Consider the following 18174-nt stretch of genomic DNA (forward strand, 5'->3'; position numbering starts at 1 on the left):
TGATGCATTCTCTGATTTAAACTATGTAATCATTACATCAAAATGAGGTAATTTGAAAATTACTGTACTGTGCAGTAACCATTGCATCAATTCCAGGACTGAATAACGCGTTTTGAAAATCATTTCTTTCAGTGCAATTTTGACTTATCCATATAAAGTTAACATTGAGTGTTACGGAGATTTCAAGGGGAATGGAGTTTGGTTCGGCTAATAGAGGTTTTCGAGTTGAAGAGTTTTACTTACCAAACACTGCTAACCATCTCACCACCTCTTTTCCATAGCCTACCCCAATAATAGTGGCTGTCAGTGGCTGATTTACTTTGAAGAGGACTTATAAACACACGCACCAATTCGTGGATAGCATGGCTTATCCCAAATTGGCCGCAAAAGGTAACATGATGAGTGATGAGTGATGACCAAATGTTGGATCATCCTTTTTTTGATAATTCCAACTTATTAATAGTAAATAAAACACTTCAGCACCAAGAGAGTATTGGGCTGCTAAAAAAAAAAACAATGTAACTTGAGATAAATCCCTGTCGCATATTGATAAATAGAATATTACACCTAACCTCCTATGTTGATGAGACTCCTGCCACAGCAAATAGCTGGAATCAAGTGATTGTACATATGTACTTCTGGTCTTTGGTGCGTACCTCAGCTACCTTTACTTCAAGTATGTCCTCTTGTCCTCTATCACATTCTATATAATTTCCCACCTTACGATGCATCTTTACATTATGGGATATGAATAGAATGACGTAAGGATGCGTTATTAGAATAACCACCTAAGCTGTGAAGGCATATTGCACCATATCAACTTTGCTGATCAATTTTACCCTAATTCTCAACAATTTACCTACGTGTAATTTTTGTTATTTTTTGAAAAATATTTTAAAAATATTTTAAAATAGTTTTCAAATGAATTTGTTCAATTTTTTGTAAATTTTGAGCAACTTTCCGTTTTGTAGTGCATATTTTTTTTTTGCAATTTTTTCCCAGAATTTTGCACGTGTTTTTTTGTTGAAATTTTATCAAATTTTATAAATTTTTATATGTATACTTATCAAGATTTCCTATCATATTCTTTGATCTTCTATTTTGCAAATTTTTTTCAACGTTTTGAGTTTTGAGAAAAGTTTAGGATTTTTGATGAAATTTTAAGTATTTTGAGTAAGTGTCAACTTTGCTGATTTGTTTTCAATGTTTTGACATTTTTTTCGACTTGTCATTAATGTCTAATGAAGCCGACATGGAATGAAATCCACGTCTTTAAGACTATAATGAAATGATATAAATCGAATATGTTCAACACCACGAAGAGAAAGAGATCAAATTTCAAGTTCATCCTCGAAGATGGACCACAATTTCTGTATCAAAATTTAATATCGATTATTACATATGAGATAATTCTAGACGTCGTTGTCTCATTAGATGAAGAACAAACTGACGTATCCCAAAACCAAACAAATGTTACTACGATTTTTACAATAAAATCCAATAATATCGAAGCATGGATTCAAGAAGTGTGACACAATCAAAACGGGAGGACAAAGAAGCAAAATAAACACGACGTTGCAAAATCATGTACACATATGCAGCACACTCGACATTGACAAAATCAACACAAACAAGTGTCATTTCAAGATAGTACACAGAGATACATAGGTAGAGGTACAGCTACATACATGCGCATATGTATAGACATTAGACATTAAAGGTGCGGGTACCGCATTAAAAAAAAAATAAACGTGAACGAAAAACTTTCCCGTTATCAGTCTTAATTTTCATACTGATTGAAATACGGTCACTGATCATTTCATTTAATATTACTTATCAATCATTTTTTTACACGCTGATAAGACTGTATCAATATAGTCCGACGATGTTTGTATATTTCGTAAAAAATTTACTCACCATTCACCAAGTTCACAAAAGAAAAACCTCTCGAGTTTATTAGCTATGTAGCGGTTTCACCCTCGCCGCCTCGCCTCATCCTCATCGTCGCTCGTCTTTGGCTTCGTCGTAGTACAAAATAAGTCCACGTAGTGGTAGCAGCCTACGTCACTCGACAAAATGATATTTTTTTCCTCGCTCGCCTCAGAGACGAACCTTCGACTATGTACCTTAACTACGCTCCTCATCGAGCAATAAGAACCTCATCTTTGATAATAATTTAAGCGTCGGTCGGTCGTTTTCATTAATCTGAAGGTAAAATCACGGTAATCGAATCGTTATAGAGGGCTTTCGGTTTATTTTGGATTTTATCAGACGATCAAGCCGAAAATTTCGTTTATTCGAGGGACTCGGACTCGGACGCCGGACGCGTTTTAACGATAACAATCGCCCAGACAGAGATGTACCTGTTGTATACATACGTCTTTCTAGCCTCTGAAGTCTCTATATTACGCACTCCTATACATTATGCGGTACTAGTACGAACAATATACACGTACGAGTACAATTTCCCATCACCACACCTTTTCTGGTTCATACAGACACACAAATTGTGCTCCTTGGGCATGGGCAAGGGCATGATTCATGCTTACTGTTTTTAATCGCCGCTGCTACTACTACACGCGGCCCATACGAGCATTTTTCTATTCAAAATCACTCGATAAACCGGTTTATTTTCTTTCTTATTATTACGCTTTGCTACAACTTGCATTTGCCTATGGTCGTGTGCGTACAGAGTGTTTGAAAAAGATGCAATTTCGTGATACAAACTGTACTTGTGTTGCATGAAGTGCATTTTGATTGTGTATGATACTGATTGGATTCGTATAATTTGCACAATTTTTGTCAAAATGACGTACCTTCAAAAAAGAGTGAATTGCAGACATATTGGACTCCTTAGTTTAGGTTCACCCTTTACCTATGATTTGCAGACGTCACAAAATTTTCAAATGTAGGATTTTTTTCAATTTTGAAAATAAATTTTCATCAAAATTTTGCAGCCTCATAAAGCTCTCTCAATATTTGATTTATTCGTCTTCGAAGCTACATTGCTCGAAAGACATCTTCGTTACGAAACACAAAAATTGGTGGTCTTATCTGTGAAGTAATATACACGAAACACAGTGTATAAAATAATGAAAACCTAAACAGATAAATACCCATTAACAGCACATTTACAGAATTATAGACACTCGTCGACTGACTACCTACAAGCTACAAGTCTCGATTAGGTTAAATTTCATCAACTTCAACAACTAACACAAATTAAACACTTGTACAACCGCGATACTGCAGCAGACAAGGTGTTCGACACGAAAATCCTTTCTTTCGTTATTAATACTCTTATAATCATCATCCAGGAAATATTTCCACCTTGTCGAGAGTCGAAGATGTTAACCGCATTTATGAGATATTATACTACTTATTTCACGTATGTGTAAATGTATGCGATTCCGCATGTCAATTGTCAGCTATACATTCACTAATTTAACCTAACCTATAAAAACGTCGTGTTTTCTTCAAATTCTTCGGTTTGAAAATTTTTTTCGTTCGTCTAAAAACGCATATAAAAATATTTTCGCGTTGAAATAATTTCATGTTTTATTACGTATTAAAATTTGACACGAATTAAAATCAAGGTACCGTTTCGCGAACTGCGGTAATTTCGTTATTCGTTATCGTTAAAAAATTCGAAGATTGTCGCCGTTTTACTATGTACGGAACAGTTATCGAATCCCTTCGTACGTTTTTAAGTACCTAAACGAAAATCGATGTATTGCATTCAAAACCGCATTTTTGCATACAGAAAATTTTTCTTTCAAGACGAGTTTTTTTTCGCTGCTTTTGAGATCGTCTGGAATAACGTTTTGGGCGAGTGAAGGAAAAAACTCGATTTGATTTCAAGGTGTGCGAATACGAGTACTATTTATACGTATATGGACGATGAGTAACTAAGATATGTCATCTTCGAGTGAGCAAGTCAAAAGAAATGGTTCTTGTTTTTCACATATGGTCGTTTAAAAAAGATGGTGAAAATGAAATGAGAATACGAATAGTCAAAAATTGAGTAATTGAGCAAATTGTCCTGAAAATTGACAAAAAATTTGAATCAGCTTCCATAAAAAGGGATAAAGTAACATGAAAATTGAAAAATAAAGCTATAGCATTTCGGTCAAGTGTTGCGAAATTCAACAAACATTGAATTAATTGCTTTTAAATTTGCGAGCAAATAACATAATTATTTAGAAGAAAAATCATTAAAAAATCGCCAGGAAATAGATGAATTTTTATTTTAACCTAAAAAAAAACATGAAATAGGTATGCCTTAAAATTGATAAAAAATCGTTTAAATTTTCATAAAAGCTCAAGAAAAAGATGTAAAGATTGATAAACATTCTATCGAAATAATTCTATTTAAAAATTGCAAATTAATAAAGATCGAAATATCAAAAAACTCCATGAAGTTGACAAAAAAATTGTTAAAAATTATAAATAACTGAAAATTTTTAGTACTTTGCGAAAATCGGTCCAACATCATTGTAACTTCAAAAAATCGATTAAAAATTACAGAAAGATGAAATATTTGTAAAAAACTGAAGAAAAGTGAAAATATTGGAAAAAGATTTTGAATTTCGAAACATCCAAAATATAACTAAAATCAATAGGAAGTTGACGTTGAGTAATTGATTGAACAACGTTATTAAATTTTCATAAAAATGCAAAAACTTGCACAAATACTGCAGAAAATTGCCAAAAAATTTCATGAAATTGGCTAAACATATCTACAAAAAAATTTCTAAAATTACTACAAAAATTAAAATTTCATAAAAAAAAGTAAGAAAATTAAGAAAAATGCGGAAGAAAATGGCTAAAAATCGCAAAAAAGAAAAAATTTAGAAATTTAGAAAAAATATTCAAAAATTGCCATCAAATTGGCGAAATTGCATGAAAATTGACGAAATTTCGCCAGTTCGATCACATGTTACAAAAATTGTTCAAAATAACAAAAAAAAAAAAAAACAACTTTGACAAGAACTTGACAGCTAAACATATCTACAAGAAAATTGCTATAAAATTACTGAAAAAATTTAAATTTCATAAAATGTTATAAAAAAAAGTTGAAAAACTGAAAAAAAACGCAAAGGAAGTCGTTAAAAATCGTGAAAAAGCCAAAATCTCGACAAAAAATTTGGAAATTCAGGAAAAATGTTCAAAAGTTACCATCAAATTCGGAGAAATCGCACGAAAATTGACAAAATTTCGGTAATTCTATCGCTTGTTACAAAAATTGTTCAAAATAACAAAAAATTTCCCAACGCTGACAAATACTGACAAAATTGACAGAAAATTGGTGACAATTGCGAAAACATTTTCAAAGCCATGCAGAAATTTTGACAAAAAATGACAAAATTGACGGAAAATTGATGAAAAAATGTTCGAAAATCATCGTATGATAAAATAAGAATTGTTCTAAATTTGAACATTTTTCTCACGTCTTGTAACTTTTTAAAACTTTTTTGATCGCATATTAAGTTACTTTTGGGGGGGGGGGGGGGAATAATTGTGTGCGAGCTCTGAAAATGAATCTGACTCGTAATTCGGTTTCATTATGTTGAAAAAAAAAAATCTTCAAGTCACATCGTGGGCATTGCAAACTTGGACCTTTATATCAGGGAGGAGGGGGGTTGCAGGCTGTTCTAAAGGGCAACAAACGAGAAAAACCCTCCAAAATCGATTTCTTTGATTTTGGAGAAAGATTGAATATGGTTGGAAAGTTAAAAACCTGCTAGAAGTTCACCTGCAGTGGCATTATTGCACATTGAACATTTCGAACTCTTTGGCGAGTTCTGAGAAGCTACTAAAGGCTGTTTCAAAAGGCTGTGAAACGAGAAAAATAGTCCAAAAATAGACTTTTTCGATTCTGGACAGCGAGAAGGTTCATCTGTGGCATCTTCTCTAGTTTCTTCCACCTTGAATGAGATGAGAATGTTCTGGGATGCTGAATAAATTTAGATACCTTTGTTAATTTGAGTTCTTATTACGGTTTCTAAATCAATCACTTTTTTGTAATTTTCAACTATGACTTTTCTTGCTTTGAAAAAAAAAATTAATAAAATCACTTTTTTACCTAATTCAAATTTTACTAAAAAGCCTGCCAATGTTTTTTCTGGCTTGAAACATCTCTACAAGAACAATTATTTCTGATGATATTTTTCACTTCTGACGAGTCTTTTTCCAAGACTAAATTGTAAGTAAGTAATTGATTTGAAGACGAGGGGTCGGGGCGAGTCACGAGATGAAATTTTTGTTTCCTGTTATATGTATTCAAATTTTGACCACTTGGCATGATCTTGTGTCATGATGAATTAACTCTTAACATATTATATGATTAATAAAAATCACATCAACTAACCTGTATTGTATTTTTTCTATGTTTCAGGTGAGTGCGAATTTTTGCAGTAGAAATAATGCAAATACATATGTTGAAATAACCTATAAAAATGAGTAAGTTGTTTTATGATTATGATCCATTTGGATAATTCTATTAATTCTTTCCAATTGAAGGCAGTAAGTTTTTTGCCTCTTGTCATCTTATTAAAACTTGGGTCCTGTGAGTTTCATATTGGCCAATTTCTACGTAGTTGAAGGGAGGAGAAAACTCAAATCTGAGCTCAACAAAGTAGATGAGTGAGGTGTCTTTTTTTGATTTCCTTCAGGTCTGATGGTCGCCTCCTCACTATGTGAGAGGATTCCTCCCAACTTTTTTTACTTTTCACAAACCAGGCTGACCCATGGTCAAAAATGAAAACGAGACCAAAAACCAAATCAGACTTTATTGGAAAATTTTTCAGCAAAATGACTGAACCCTCTTGGTTTTGAAATGACTGGGAAATTCAAGCAATCTTTCCACCGGGGGGGGGGGGGGGGGATTGGACAGAGAACTTTTCCGACAATTTGAATACCTCTTTTACTAGACGTGTCTTTCCATCTGTGATATGAAGATCGACATCCTACACAACTTCCAATTACCCAGCACGTTGAAAACATAATATATCTGTACGATTAATATATGCAATGAACTTGGTGATATACCCTTCACCCATCCAAGACAAATTTCCTCTATTAACATTCCAACAAATAAAGACCAAATCCGGCGGACATGGCAAACTATTCAGTATCTAAAACATCCGTTTACCTTCTTTCTGCGTGTTTGTCTGTCTCTGTTGCTACATGCGGACACATACTACATAATATTTCCACAGCGAAGTATAATTTTATAATAGTACTCTTAGTGCGTTGAGCTTCCAAAGTTCATTGTCAACGTTCTTATTACCATTCGCGGTACGTTGTTACTCGCGTACTTAACATGATCGACAACATTATAGTACCTACACGATTTTTTCGCTACCGCACAGTGGGCCACAGACCTTTCCCTCCTCCCCCGTAAAACGCTTATAATTCCAGAAAATCAGTCAGCCCATTGTGCACCGCATTCTTATATTTCATGAAGGAACGATCATTACAGCAACCCCGCATCTGCTGAAGGTGCATGTACTTCTTTATGTACGTACAAATTGTACATGGGCATTATAAATAAAAATAAGATGTACAGATAGCGATGAACGTTTGACGACAATTTAGCACCTTCCTTCCGGTCCGTGTACATTATCTGACTAGCAAACACACGCGAGAAACCGGTCACTCGGCACCGTGCGCTGGGAATTAGACGAAATTGCCATATAATACGATGATTAACATTCAGCGAGTACCGAATCGCGATTGTATTGGGAAAAAAACTCATATACAAGCACCTTTCATTTCATCTGCGCGACAAGAGCTGGTGTACAAGTACATGATCGGCATACGTTATCGATATACTGGTCATATTATTACGATACCCCGCACTCTACAGCTGATCGTACGTCTTCTGTGTGTAGTTGACAGGTCATTCGCGAGTCACCTGAAGTGAAGTAGGTACTTTTGAGACTTGGATCTTCGTGAGACCGAAACGCACGAAAGGGTGATTTATTGCGAACACGAGGTACCTGGGCTGGCAGTAGCAAGTGCATCATTTTCAATTTCCATCAGGTTCGAATTAATTCCGATGCGTTTGCGCATCGTGAATTTTCTCAAATAACCGGAACGCGACGCGCGTAATTATCTACATTTCCGTACCTCTTTCTCCGATCTCCGAGTTGTATTGCTGGTAGCTCTAGCTCAGCGTGGCTGTGTGGAATATTTGGTAGTAGATTCCAGATATACCTTACGTCGTCTTCTGTATAGTACGTGGTTGAATCGCCGATGGTCGCGTACGTTACTTTTATGAAGTAATTGTTTGGACACGATGCGCTGGCTCGTTTCACTTATCATAATATTTCGTTAATGCGATAACGGTTGGTTACAACGGGTTAAAGTATCGTTCGCTTTTCCAACGACGACGTATCAGATGGTCGTGATCGTTCGACCGATTCCAGACAGTATTATCGTTGTTATGTATGGTATATCTAATGCATAGAATAGGTAAAGTTAGTTGAATTAATTCAAAAGATGCAAATGCGAGTAGCGTTATTCTAATCTTGAGAGGAGTGGAGAAAATGCAGGAAATCTGATTTTTGTAGAGGAAAGGTTATCGTATAGGGGGTGACAGGTGAACTGACCTATGATGATTTTTCAACTTCTGTTATCAGCAATGCATCCTATTTGCAATGATAAAATGAAATTTTAGTTGTCTATTCTTCGAGTAGAGAAGGAGGCTCGAAATGAATGATTTCAACACTAACTTGTAGCTGAATTTTGGACATTTTTTAGACTAATGGTACAAAATGTGGTGTGTGAATAAAGGTTCTTGACATTTTTTCTCTCTAAAATGGGCTCTTGGTGAATGTATTCGAAACCCCTTCAATTTGCTAGTTGGATTCGAAGTCATCTAATCAAAAATTTTCCTCACTGGTCATCCTCACTTGTAAGCGATTTTGTGAAGTATGGAGACTAATAAAGTAGCTCCCCATCATATACGAGTATAAATTTCAATTTCAGAGGAATTTAAATTTTTCGACTTTTTTTTGTTTACTAATTTTTGTAGACGTTTTTTCAATTTGAAAAAAATGCATTTTTCTCAGGTAAAAAAAATCAGAGAGGTTTAATTTCTCTGAGATTGACATATACTCGTATGATATATTTTAAATTGATATTATTCTGTAGCTAAATTTTGGCTCGGTTGTTGACCCGGAAGCTGATTCGGGGGTTCTCAGAATGGCGAAAATTGTTTTTTTTTATTTGTTACAATTATTAAACACAGAAAAAATAGGAAAATTTGGTCCGAATTCGAGTCGATGGTGTGGTTGAACGTCTTTTATTATATATTGTGAGAAAATTTTTTTCGACCATTGACCAATTTAAGCGGGAAAAAGCATGAAAAAATCAGTTTTTTGCATTTTTGAAGGTCTTCCACCTGCATAACAAATTCTGGAAAAAATATGTTGTACATCTAGGTGAGATACCTACATTATACAGAGTGTTCCTAGAATCGTCTGCCAAAATTCAACTGTACTAGATCATAAAAAATATTATTATGACTGATTGCCTACCTTCAAAATTGAAGGGGCAATCTTGATTCAAAATTTCCAAATTTGTAGTGCCCTAGATTTTGAAAATTACAAATGTTTAAATTGTGTTGGCCCCTTCAATTTTGAAGATAGGAAATTTCTCATGATAACTTTTTTTGTTTGTCCACTCAAATACTATGAGTTAGTGCAGTCACTGAAATGATCCAAACATTTTCTCATTTTTGGGAAATTTTTCAAAATTGGTACATTTTTGCCAAAAATTGTGCAATTTTTTCAATTTACAGAGAGTAAAAAAATGTCTGCTTCATTGAAATGACTTCAGTAATCCATAATGCTCAAATGAACGAACAAAAAAAGTTATTATGAGAAATTGCCTATCTTCAAAATTGAAGGTGCCAACACAATTTGAAAATTTGAATTTTAAGCAACTCAAATTAAGAAATTTTGAATCAAGGCTGCCCCTTCAATTTTGAAGATGGGCAATCTGTCATAATAATATTTTTTGTTCGTCTACTCGAGTACTATGGGTTATGGACATTATTTGAATGATTCAAACGTTTCCATATTTTTGATAATTTTTTCGAAATCAGTAAATTTCGATAAGCACGTGACTCCTTCAATTCACAAGATAGGCAATCAGTCATGATGACGTTTTTTGTTCGTCTCCTCGAGGACTACGTATCTACAGTTGAATTTTGGCAGACGATTCTCGGAACACCCTGTATATATTTTTCGTAATTGCACCTCTGAAAGAAGTGACCAAAAGTGCCGTTTGAAATCTAAAAATGCGCTTCGGCCCAGAACCCATAACATAATATGCTTGAAAAAATTTCAAAAAATTCACATAGGTAAATAGTACCCTTGGTGGTGTCCAACATACCTGCAAGTTTGAAAAAAAATCGTGCGAAAACTGCAAAATGTGAGAAATTTTAAACTGAAATTGTATTATTTCACTTCATTTTGAAGAGATTATAGGTTATTTAGGTGATCTAAACATTTTATTACTGGAGTTTTAGATCATAAGAAACAAGTTCCGTTGGTTAGTTTCAAAATCCGAGGATAGCCCCAAATCGCCTATCTTTCCCAGCTATTAGTGTGCTTTTTGGCCCCCAAAAATATCTACATTTTTTGACACTCAAGTAAAAAGTAACTCTTGAAACGGGTTGATAGTTGGAATTGGATCTAGATTTCTCATTCTCAAAGTTGCTCAATCGTATATTTCGAAAGTTTGGGGAATTTTTTGAAAAAATTGAAAGACTAGTTTTGGAGGTGTTTTTTTTTTGTTTTTTTTTGAAAAATGGACCCCCAAAAATACATTTTTTTTTTACTTTTGTAGAAAGTGCTTCTCATAACACGTTGTTAGTTGTGATTGGTTTGAGAAAAAAGATTCTAGGAATTGTTTAGCTGCTCACTAGCTTATTTTTCAAGATTTTGGGACTTTTTTTTAAAATGAAAAATCTGGCTCAAAAAACATTTTTTCTTTCATTTCTTGAATTGTAGCTGCTTAATCACATATTTCGTGATTTTGTAGTGTTTTTTTGAATGAATTTGGGCCCAAAAATCCACTTCTTTTCACTTATGTCAAAAATGAAGTTCAAAAGGCGTCTGTAGTGAGAATAATTAGTGTTACTTGGAAAAAATCTCAGAGTTGTAGCTGTCCTTGTCCAATCGCACATTTCATGATTTTTGAATTTTTTTTTTTTTTTTTGTGAAAAATCTGACTTTAAAAAATGCATTTTTTTCTCACATTCTCATGAGTTGTAGTTTTTCAATCACACATTCCGAGATTTTGGGGAATTTTTTTGCACGAATTTGGGCCCTAAAATCTCATTTTTTCATTCATGTCGAAAATGAAAGTGAAAAATGTGTTTGAAGCTAGAATGTTACCCAGAAAAAAAATTCCAGCGTTGTGGCTGTCCAATTGCACATGTCATAATTTCAAGATTTTTTTTTTGAAAATCTAGCTCCAAAAAATACATATTTTCTCACTTACTTACTTACTTACTTACTTATGTAGAAAATGGTCCTCGAAACCCGTGAAGACAAAAAAAAGAAAAAAAGACTCCAAGAAATTGCTGCTGCTCAATCATACATTTCGAGATTTCAAGGATTTTTTTTTGAAAAATAGCTCAAAAAATCAATTTTTTTTTCATTCTCTTGAAAACTATTCTCAAAATTTATGTTGGGGTTGGAATTATATTATGGCCTAGAAGAAAGATTTCAGGAGTTGTAGTTACCCAGTTACATATTATTTCAGGATTTTCAGATTTTTTTGAAAAAATTGGGACCCTAAAAATACTATTAGGGTACTTCCAATTCTATTAAAATCGAACTAAAATGTGATTTTAATTGAAATTGGACCAGAAATATGATTTTCTCGATCTGTCCCTTCAATTTTTTTCGCCATTTAACATAATTTTTTGAAGCTTTACCTTTAGCGAAAAAGTGATCGAAATTGGTAACTAAGACAAGTGTTCGTAAAGTTTTCTTGTAAATGCGATACAAGATGAAACGATGGAAGGTATATCTACCAGTTACTGTACGTGTAACACAGAGGTAGATTTTTCACGCTTCTCGAAGTTCTCAAGTATTTTATAATCAGTTGTAGGTACATAGACATACAAAGGAGAAAGAGGAAAAAAATATCAGTTAAACGCAAGACCTTTCTAGCACCTTTCTGTATAGTATGGTACACTAGTAGTAGATGACGATAATCTAGATCAAGGAGATCGACTATGACCTTTTTTTACGGGTGCGCGACTCGGCCAATGAAAAATTTATCTAGGTGTATAAATACGTACGACATCGACATACGTTATACAAAAGAGAACAATGGTAAAGAACGCTGTGTGGCCGAGTCGAGTCGAGTCGAGCTGAGCCGAGCCGAGCGAAAAATAATGAAAAAATGACAATTTCAATTTGTTCTATTTATACTTTTACAATACATATTTCTCATAGCGCAACGTTGAACGTACTTCGTAACACAGCGATCTTGTACATAAGCTTTCTGTCTCCGTATTTCCTATTCCTTTAGCGCTGCATTCACTACGACGACACCTACCTATAAGTAACAGCTTTCTCAACGCTTCTCATTTTCTACGTGAAGATTGACACGAGAGGAACGCAGATCGGGGGTCGACGAAAAATTACCAACATCCTTGAAGACATTACGAAAGCGCCACCTCAGCACCGTTACCTTCTGCACTTATTTCCGTATACCTACTCGTGTAGTTTGTGTGCTGCAATAACGAATTCGACTCCGATGACTGCAACGAACGACGACGACGACAAAATTGAAATTTTCGACGAGCTCGTACAGATATTATCGTATTCTACGAGTACTACGTTCATTCGAAATACGAAAAATTATCCCAGATCGTCTTATGTTTATCTACGACAATGCAACTTCCCACCTTCGCCTTTTCTCTTTTATTTTTCTGCTTTTTAACGACCCCGGTCGGTCGCGCGAGTCGCACACGTACACCAACCAGTACGACCATCGTATACACAGCGATCGTAATCGTTAACGTATAAATTTAAATGTTTCGATCTGTATTAAATCGCGGCTTAGCTGCCTTTGTTTATACTATACACACATAAGCGTGTGTGAATTTAAATTATACGTGTACTTACGTACTCGTAGGTATAGATAGGTAGAGGTACTCGTTTGTTGGATTTTTTTTATTCGTTTTATACCTATTGACATCTTGCTCGTTGACCTATTCTGGGTTCTAGAGGTTTCGGTGCGCGGTGTTTTCTCTTCGCCACAAAATCTCGTTAATCTCTCTCTGTACGTTGGGCAGGGCGGAGTATTCATCTACTCTGTTCGACGAACTCTCCGAACATGTGCGTTTAGAATAGTCGATGAATTTTTAACAAGTCACTGTAGATCTAACGTAAGATCTGCGAGAGATTCTTTTATGGGGAGTAGATGGTGGTGCTTTTTCTTCTCGGTGATCAATTTTACAAGTTATTCGATGTGTTTTGAACGTACAGGTGGTTCTAGTTCAATTTTTGACACCTTTGGAGGGGGGGGGGGTGTCGGTGGAGGAATGAAGATGGACTGGAAGCGATAAAATTGCGAGTTTCAAGAGGTCGACACAGATTAGAGGAGATGATTTACTTTTTTTTTTGTTGAAAATTCAGATTTAGTCCGTTTGTCATGATCAAAAAAATCAAAATTCGATTTAATTGACACAGAAGGCTGAAAATTGAATTGTGTTCTATTTTTGACCTCTCGAGTCGATTGGTGATGATTTCGATCCGTTCTGGAGCCTCCAGCGAGTTTCCAGATTTTCCAGTTTTTGAAAAAAAAAAAAAAAAATACGCTGTAAGTAGGGTGAAAATGAAATTTAGCGCTTGTAAAGTTGGGATTTGACATCTTTGTGACGCTTTTGATCTATTTAGACGAATATTTTGAAAATATTTTCGAACCAGCTCGAATCCAAAATTTTCTTCAGTGATTATTTTTGAAAAAAATTGAAAGCTTGATCATTTTTCATTTAATTTTTCCTGTAACTTCATAATTGAGCTTTTTTGGGTCAAATTCTGAGATTTTACTTCGTTGAAATCGTGATTTTAACGTTTTTTCGAAGAGAAAATTTAATCTTCTTAGAATTTGACCCAAAAAAAACTCAATTACCTATGAAAGTTCAGGCATGAAACAAAAGTCACTATTTCACTTGCAAGTCACTTTTTGCCACTATTTCGGCGAAAATGGCCAAAAAAAGTGACTTTGGTCACTTTTTATAGATTTGTCCTGTAAAACATTTTTTTTTACATTATATACTTACCTTGGATTTGGTCCATTTTTATTAGAAATACTGTTAAATATTTTATGACCAGTCTACATGATGAAAAGGTGGAACTTGTCTACTTCCCCAGAAAATGAAAAAAGATTAATATTATTACATTTTTTTTCTTCCCTATTTTAATCCTTGGATTTGGTCAATCTTCATCAGAAAACCACTGCCTATGTCAGACTTTTAAAAACTTACCTATAGAAAAAGGACAACTTTCTGAATTTTGACGTTGAGAAACATTGAAGTGGACGTTTTGTAATAAAATTATGTCAAATTTTCACAGAAGACTTATTGACGTTCTGATATTTTGTAATAGAAGACTTGAAAACTTGGAAAAAATCGTCAAGAATCCCTATCAATGAGATTTCATTTTCAAGTTTAAAGCAAAAAAACATATCCATGACTTGAAACTATCTTTGCAGAGGAGACTTCACCTCCATTCCAAAAAAAAATCAATTTTATGGATCTCTATCATCCATGTATAGGTGGTGAGCATTGTAGAGGGGACTGAGAAAAGGTTTTTCTGGAAAAAAGAATCATCTAGAAGCATTCTGCGCACAGAGATGAAAAATGTTCACCTATAATTATGAGTACCTGTAGACATCAATTTTCATCTTTCTCGATACTTTTCAATTTTGGAGGTCTCATAAAAGAGGACCACTATCATTTGGAAGACAAAAGGGTGCTTTTCTTGAAAAAGTAGTTATCTAAAAGTACTCTGCTCAGAAATGAAACATTATCAAAAAATTTGTATTGATATGGATTTTTCATTTTTTTGTTGATTTTTGTCAACTTTGAGGGGCTTTATAGGTAACCAACATGATTTGGGAGACTGGGGGGAAGGTTTTTCTTGAAAAACTGAAAAAGTGTTTATTCAGAAAGATTCTGCTCATAAATAAAAAATTGCAAAAAATTTCTGCAGACATCAATTTTTAATATTTTTTTATTTTCCCCAAATTTGAGGGGCTCCATGCAAGTGAGCATAAATCATTTGGGCGTCCAACAATGGCTTTTTCTTGAAAAGGGGGTTATACAGGGTGTTCCAGAATAACCTTTCACATTTTGGTAACCACTGATCTGTGTTCAAGAGGAGCTAGGGGAATGGTAAAGGCGGTTCTAGGTAGCCAAAGCATGCCGAATTATGTTTCAATAGTTATTTTTTGCCCTGGAGAAGTAGATGGCTGCACAGTGTACTTTTACTGTGAGGTCCTTTTTTAAAAATAAAGACTCCCGGACCCCTTTACTTTACTCATCAGTAACAAAGCTCATTTTTAACTAAACAGTGAAGTGAATATACAGAATGTGCGCTTCAAGTGTACAGAGAATCAGTTGATAATACTCGAGAAACCTCTACACTCCGCCAAGTTGACTGTTTGGTTGGGCGTGGCTAAGTTTGGTGTAGTGGGACCATGTGTGTTTAATGAAACAGTAACGGTGAGGGGTAAGGCAAAATGTTGAACGAGTTTCTTGTTCCTGAACTGAAAGGCAGACGATTATATAGTGTATGTATAGTTACTTACTTGGTTACAACATGTTGGAGCTACCTATCATTCAGAGACCAACACAATATGTTTAGCGCGTGAGCACTTCGGTCATTGAATAATTTCGTTGAACACAGAAATTTAATGGCTACCTCGATCCCCTGATTTTTCCGCCTATGATTTTTTTTATGGAGTTACCTCAAGTTAAAAGTGTATCAGGATGAATCTAGGACTCTAAAACATCTTCTAGGTGATATTAATCGTGAGTTGAGACTGATTGGAAGAGAAGTGTTCAATAATTCGAAAAAATGTTTGGTTGAATGTGTCAAAAATGATGGAAAATATCTCGATGGAAAAATTTTTAAAACTTTATTTTTAATGGAAACTCAAATATATGGTCTAAAAACGGCATGTTTCTACTTCATTTTGGTTGTAAAAGAATTTTTGTAAACATTTTTCTCTCAGAGTAATAAGAAAAACAAATGTGAAAGGTTATTCTGGAACACCCTGTACATATAGAACAATTCTAATGTGGAAATGAAATATTTTCATCAAATTTTCCATTACTTTGATTTATTATCATTTTTTGTGATTTTTTCAACTTTGAGGGACTCCTTACTAAAGAGCCAATAATGGTTTGAAGAGCCGTGGAAATTTTTTTCTTGAAAATGGGATTATTTAGAAACATTGGTGAAGAAACAAAAAATTTTCATGAATAAAACTTTTTTTTGATTTTTTCCCACTTAGGGGGCTACCGGTAGCACTTTTTTTTTTAGATAGGGGGAAAATAAAAAATAGGGAATTATTTTCTCACTTGAGGTCCTGTTTGGGGGGGGGGGGAGCTACAAAATTCGAACTTTTCAAAATAAAGTACACCCTCTAGTATACTTTGCTATGCTCTTGCAGGGGGGGGGGGTACTAAAAAATTCTCCGACGATTGCTACATAGTATATACTTTGCTCGCATTTCTCAAAAATTAGGTCACTTTTTTCAAATTTTTGGTCACTTTTTTGCTATTTTTCAGTCACTAAAGTCACTAAAAAAAAATAATATATAGTGAGTTTCGTGAAAGTTACAGGAAAAATCAAATGAAAAATTATCGAGCACGTTCTAATGTGTTTCAAATGCACAAACAAGATTTTGTGGTAACTTGTATGTACTCACCAAAAAAAAAAAAATTCTGCAATGTTGGCAAGAAAAAGACTTTTGCCAATTTTTGACTAAAAAATGGAACTTTTTTACACTTTTTATACCGAAACGTGAGATTTTTGCCAATCTTTTTGGTACTTAATTTTGATATTGAAAAAACTGATTTTTTACAATTTTAACAAAAAAGCAAGACTTTTTGGAAATTTTTACTCACCAAAAAAAGTTTTTTCTGCGATGATGGCAAAAACAAGACTTTTTGGGAATTTTGATACAGGAACTGGTTTATTGGCAATTTTGTTTAAAATGGGACAATTTTTTTGGTAAATTGATCAAAAACCTTTTTTTTGTAATTTTGACCAAAAAAAACAGATATTTTAGTGGAAAAAAAAAACAAGACTTTCTTCGACTAGACTATTAAAATCGTGTTCTGATCTTTCAGCTTTTTATGTCAATTTGATGTTTCGATTTTTTTTCTTGAAAAATGGACCAAATTTGAATATGGTTTAAAAATTTGCCTACAAATAAAATCGAATAATGGATTCCAGCTTGTGAAATTTTCGCTTTTGGAATCTTTATGTGAACCTCTTCGATTCTCTTCAGTCCAATTCAGAATTTTTGTACCAATTGAGACTGATGTAAGGCAAAAAATTGATCTCATTTTTTTTTAAATTTCGTCAAACGAATAAAAAACAAACTCAAATTACACGATCAAAATACCATTTCAAATCCACGATAAAGACTTCCATCACGTCGTCTTCTAGGTAGGTAATCGGTATAATTACAACGTGCCAACGGTGTCATTCTCGAGTCGATCTTTATCACTGACATACTCAATTAGCTTACTCAAAGAGTAAAGTACAGTACATCGACTTCGGAACATTATTATTTCCTCGGCGATTTGTGTTTTGCAAAAACACCTCCTGTATTACCATTGTAATGATTTTCGTCACAGCAGCGTCGTCGCCGTTCGCCGTTTCAGGCCGACTGTAATTTTTTCAACTTCATTGTTGTACACACCAATTGGAAGCCCAAATGAATAATTCATCGAATTATCCGCGTCATAATAATAAATTGATCTTGGAGATTCCGGGGCCAGATCTTCGCTTCATAAAGGAATTACGTAATTAAATGCTTCGATAATCTTAATCCGAAACGGAGTTTCACACTAAATCTGCTTCTCCCACTAATGATGTCGTCGTTGTTGTTGTTGTTGTTGGT

At 34.2% G+C, this 18174-nt stretch overlaps 1 protein-coding gene across 9 annotated transcripts in view; it reads left to right on the forward strand.

The window, feature by feature from the left end:
• Positions 1–18174, forward strand: part of scalloped (TEA domain transcription factor 1 homolog scalloped) — a 183960-nt gene that overhangs the window by 104844 nt on the left and 60942 nt on the right. Inside the window, exon 1 of one of the 9 annotated variants that reach the window (XM_065364150.1) lies at positions 6442–6462. The exons of the other annotated variants lie outside the window; for them this stretch is intronic. Coding sequence (XP_065220222.1) covers positions 6459–6462 — 4 coding nt within the window. The 5' untranslated portion in view covers positions 6442–6458. Of the gene's footprint in view, positions 1–6441; positions 6463–18174 lie in introns of those variants that run through there. 9 annotated transcript variants of the gene reach the window in all.

This window comes from Planococcus citri, chromosome 4, assembly GCF_950023065.1.
Source record: "Planococcus citri chromosome 4, ihPlaCitr1.1, whole genome shotgun sequence".
In the NCBI taxonomy this organism is placed as follows: domain Eukaryota; kingdom Metazoa; phylum Arthropoda; class Insecta; order Hemiptera; family Pseudococcidae; genus Planococcus; species Planococcus citri.